The sequence below is a fragment of the Halichoeres trimaculatus genome, unplaced genomic scaffold, assembly GCF_033239565.1.
Source record: "Halichoeres trimaculatus isolate MK-OKI-2021-1 unplaced genomic scaffold, fHalTri1.1 fHalTri1_scaffold_2, whole genome shotgun sequence".
NCBI classification, from domain to species: domain Eukaryota; kingdom Metazoa; phylum Chordata; class Actinopteri; order Labriformes; family Labridae; genus Halichoeres; species Halichoeres trimaculatus.
This window is the reverse complement of record NW_027437180.1, coordinates 37,578,527-37,583,270: the sequence shown is the minus strand read 5'-3', so window position 1 is coordinate 37,583,270 and position 4,744 is coordinate 37,578,527. Positions and strand designations below refer to the sequence as shown.

The 4,744-nt window shown below is 44.5% G+C and overlaps 1 protein-coding gene across 1 annotated transcript; it reads left to right on the top strand.

The window, feature by feature from the left end:
• Positions 1-1,673: 1,673 nt before the first annotated feature.
• On the top strand, positions 1,674-2,170 carry LOC141800533 (NACHT, LRR and PYD domains-containing protein 6-like). Its single transcript, XM_074683133.1, has 2 exons — positions 1,674-1,929; positions 2,081-2,170. The coding sequence occupies exons 1-2, from the start codon at positions 1,674-1,676 to the stop codon at positions 2,104-2,106; spliced, it is 282 nt and encodes a 93-aa protein (XP_074539234.1). The 3' UTR covers positions 2,107-2,170.
• Positions 2,171-4,744: the final 2,574 nt, after the last annotated feature.

The following is a 4,744-nucleotide window of genomic DNA, read 5'->3' as shown; positions in this document are numbered from 1 at the left end:
CTGGATGGAGGAGAGGAGGAGGAGGAGGAGGAGGAACAGATCCAGGATCAGCCCGAGCAGCAGAGAGCAGGATGCTCATGACAAACACACACCTAGAGCAGAGGTGGGATATATGTAGGGGAGACCGGGGACCACACAACACTTTACATCAGCTGCTGCAAGTCAGTGAATAAAACAAGACCCGCCAAATAACGGACCAAAGCAAAGACCAGAGAGTCCACTGTTTGTTTAAACACAGCGTTGTAGCTTATCCACTTTAACAATTTGGCTGGTATTGTTTAAAAACTGACAATGGGCTCCATGTAAGGAAAAAAGAAGTGTAGTTCCCTCAGTGTCCACTAGCGTCTAGTTCCAGCAGTCAATCAGTCTCCATAGAGCTTCATGTTTTTAGAAAAATAAATAAATATATATATATACTTTTCAACTGCAGCTCCCTGAGTGTCCACTAGAGTCTGTCTTTTTTCAGTATTTTTAGCGACTGTCTCTTTAAGAGCTTTCAAAGCACTCAGTAACTCAGCATTCCCGACGCTAACATTCCGGAATGTTCCTCCAAAGATCAAAGAACAGAGCAGGAGTTTTCCGATTGGTTGGATGCTCACCAATTTGTGATGTCACAGATTGAGTCATTCTGGGATTACTCTGACAGGCTGTGACATCACAGTTTGAAACTCAGCCCACGTTTAGGATGAACATCCAACATTTGAACTTCCTGTTTGTAAGGAGCGTGTTTTTTTTTCCTCCCATGTGCACATCATAGACTGTATATAGAGTGGACAGAATGGCTCCGCTATTTATCACTGTACGGTTTTTAAGCCAAAATACCTCTGTCTCAGGCGCCCCCATTGTAGCAGTTTGGAGCCAGAGTCTGCGCAGTACAGACTGTGAGGGATTCTGGGAGAATCTGAGTGGACCTGGGTGACTAAAATATATATATTTTTTCTTTCGAGAGTCCAATCACTTCCTGACTCTACCTCATGACATATTTTACAATCCCCCCAAAAAATACACGAGAACGGCAGCTGTCAATCAATCAATAATATCTTTAAATCACCACAACAATCAGACGTGAGAAACATTTCTACCAGGTGTATTAATTTTTAAAGTTTGACCACAGCCCATCTGGAATGACTGGAAAGCCGGATTTTTTAACCTATACTGCAGCTAGCCACCAGGGGGAGCAGTTTTTGTGGAGACCTCACTTCGAGCCAAGCAAGCGGACGTCCATTTTTTTACAGTCTATGGTGCACACCTTCAGTCACACACATATGACCCTTTGACAGGAAGTACAGAAGCCTGAGCTTCCTGTTTCATGTTAGAGGAACCATGTTTCAGTATGAAAGCCAGCAGAATAGACGTGACCACAACCACACAACGTGACACAACATGTGTGTGAACACACGGAGGGTCACGTATGTTCAGCTTAATAAAGAATCAGACTGAACTCTCAGTCTGCAGACACATCAGCCCACAGCTCTGGACTCTGTAAGTTCACACCCTCCTCAGCTCCCTTTGACTCTGCAGGACTACGAAGAGTGGTGTGATCCATCATTTCTTCTTGGGGTTTAAGGTAACTTCACATTCACTCGAGGAGTCCCCCAAGGCTCCGTCCCGGGGTCTCTCCTCTTCACATCTACAGGCGTCATCTGCTCCACCTGTCCTTTCAGAGATCTGAGATGACCAAAGAAGCGCTCCTTGCCACTCTGGACGAGCTCAAAGAGCCCGAATTCAGACGCTTTAAATTCTTCCTGAGAGACGATCGCATCCCGAAGGAGCTTGTCATCCCTAAGAACAAACTCCAGGACGCAGGCCGCTGTGACACCGTGGACCTGATGATAGAGGTGTACACCACCACGGAGGCGGTGGAGATGGCCCAGGAGATCCTCTCGAAGCTGCAGAGGAACGACCTGGCTCAGAAACTGGAGCACAGAGGTCAGTCTGAAGTCTGATACGGCTCTGACACACACAGTCCGGTTTTGATAGACAATAGCAGGGGTCAGGGTCTGAGTCAGGGTCTGGGTCTGTGTGGGACTGTGCTGCTGCTCATCATATACACTCTGTAATAATCTGTCTCTGTTTGCAGTGAATGAGAATAACGACTACGACTGATCCTGGTCCTGGATCCACACAGAGACCAGCGTGCTGCTTTGTCATGTGTGTAAAAATAACCATCCTCACTTCGAGTCGGCAGCTGTTTGAAATCACAGCAGATATTTAACATCACCTGAGTTTATCTGACTCTGATTCTGAAATAAAACCACGATGATACACACGTCTCTGTCTGTGTGTGTCTTATGTTGTATATCAGGGCTGGAGCAGACAGTTAAGGTAAAAAATTAGCCTCATAGCGCCCCCTATTGACTGAGAACTGCCGCTCCTTCTGCTACTTTCAACTACATGCATGAATTTTTTGTGCATCTCTATCATGACAACATGAACCAGAAGTCTCTTATCCTTGTAGTGAAATCCAAACAGGAAGTTCAGAAACTTGAGACTAAATGTCGGATTTTGACAATTTGAAGGCTACGTATGAACAAACTCAAGGGACTTTTTGTTAAACAGGGTCTGCGTCGTACATTTTACCCAGCAGAGAAGTCATTGCAAAATCTTAATTGCTCCTTCATATAGAATCCAATCTGCTTCAAATTTCACACACAGGATCAAGGTCCACCCCCCCACACATCTATCAGCTTAATTCTCTGTTACTAGCTAATCAGTAACTTTTTAGCTCACCAGCCACTGTGGCTTGTGGTTTCCAAGAGTAAACAGACACTCCGCATTTTCACTATCACCAATTTTGTTGTTGTATAATTATTTTTAATATGATAAAAGCGGATGATGACACAGTAAAGTTTACTTGAAATAGATTTACAACCTTTTTAAATGTAAACGACCCCTGTACACTCAAATAAAGACTACATAAATCAGGTATTCAGCTCTGAAACAGTTGTGCTCCTTAAATATGTAAGTAATAAAAGGAGGAGTTTATTATTACATTTAATAAAAGTTGTGAAGGTTGAAGATTTGTTAAAAAAATAAAAACTAAACTGAAAAATCCAGCTGGAAACACTGTCTGCTTCAGTATTTATTTACAATAGGGTTTCTTGTGCCGCCGCAAATATGGCAACCCTCCCACCTCTATGTGACATTCTTTAAACTCCAAAGACAGAAACATGTGTTGTCAATCGACATGTTTTACAATAACAGCTGATTTGAAACCAATAAACGACTTTCACAGGCTTGTAAAACTGTATTGTGGCAAAGAAAGCAATAGAGTTCAATACCTGTTGTGTTGTCTGAATGCCCTGATAATGTTGGCCACGGTGAACCTGCTCTCGTCCATGCCTTGGACGATGACATGGTCAGTGACTGTTGCTCGCATCTCGTCCGTCATGATGGTGCGAGGTTGCTTTGCTCTTTCTCCTCTGACTTGAATTCCTCTTCCCCTGACTCGGCCTTCACCCATTGTGGTTGAAATCTTCAGCAAACTGTGCACTCTGAACTTGCTTTTATACATATGGTCACAGCGTTAGCAACAGGCGTCTTCAATTATGAGTCGATGTGTGTAATGAATGACGCCAGGTGTGTTCATTGTGTTCAAGTATTGCTGACTGTGGCAAGCAAAATGTGTTATGAAAAATGTGTTTAGATTTATGAGAACGGAGGATTGTGTTTTGTGAATTGTGTATTCATGTGAAATGTGTTTATGATATTGGCAAATGATGGCTAGATTTAGTAAATGTGTTTAGACAACTGGTCATTTGGTTTAGAGGATTGGCTTTTGTGTTTTAGCATTTGAGAAAAACTGTAACATTTCTCTGTCAGTGGTCACCTCATGTTCGCTCTCCAGATCCACACACAGACACACTGCTGATTCAGCGTGAGGGAAGATGAAACACACACACACACAGACGTATATATTATTGTGGATTTATTTCATAATTAAAGTCAAAATAAAACAAGGGGATGTTAAATGTCTGCTGTGACTCCAAACAGCTTCTGGTTTAAGTGAGGATCAGGATCAGGATCAGGATCAGTCGTCTCCCTGCGTCACTTTGAACTCTTTGCTGCAGAAACAGAGAGAGCAGTTTGAAATGTTAGTGGGCACAGGTCTTGGGCCAGAACATTTCAGACCTCTGAGCCCACAGGTCACTGACTCACCTTTACGCTGCACTTCCTCTGCCAGGTCGTTCCTCTGGATGTTAACCAGAGCTTTCTGGACCACCGCCATCACCCGGTCCATGGTCAGCTTCCCAATCATCAGGTCGATGGTGGTCGTTCGATTGGCGCTCTGCAGTTTGTGCCTCGGGATGTGAGAGTCCTCCAGGAACCACTTAAAACGCTCGAAATCGTCATCGCTCATCTCGTCCAGGATTTCGAGGAGGGCCATTCGAGTCATGGCGGCGCCCTGAAAGGTGGCGTAAACCTGACGTGTATAAACTCTGACAGCGAGCAGGAAATCAGATGGTTTAATGTACTCACAGAGTCTGGAGCTGTGAGTCCTTCAGGTGGGCTGATCCGGCTGCAGGCCGAGAGCTCAGTCTGAGTCTTTATGAAGCTGAACATACGTGACCCTCAGTGAGTTCACTCTCCTGTTGTGTCACGTCGTGGAGCTGTGGTTTCATGTGTTCTGCTGACTCTCAGACAGAAACATGTTTCCTCTCACGTGAACTCTGAGTTTCACATCAACTCCGTCTGAGCGCAGAGAGGCCTTCAGGAGGCGGAGTCTCAGTTAAAAAGGAACTCT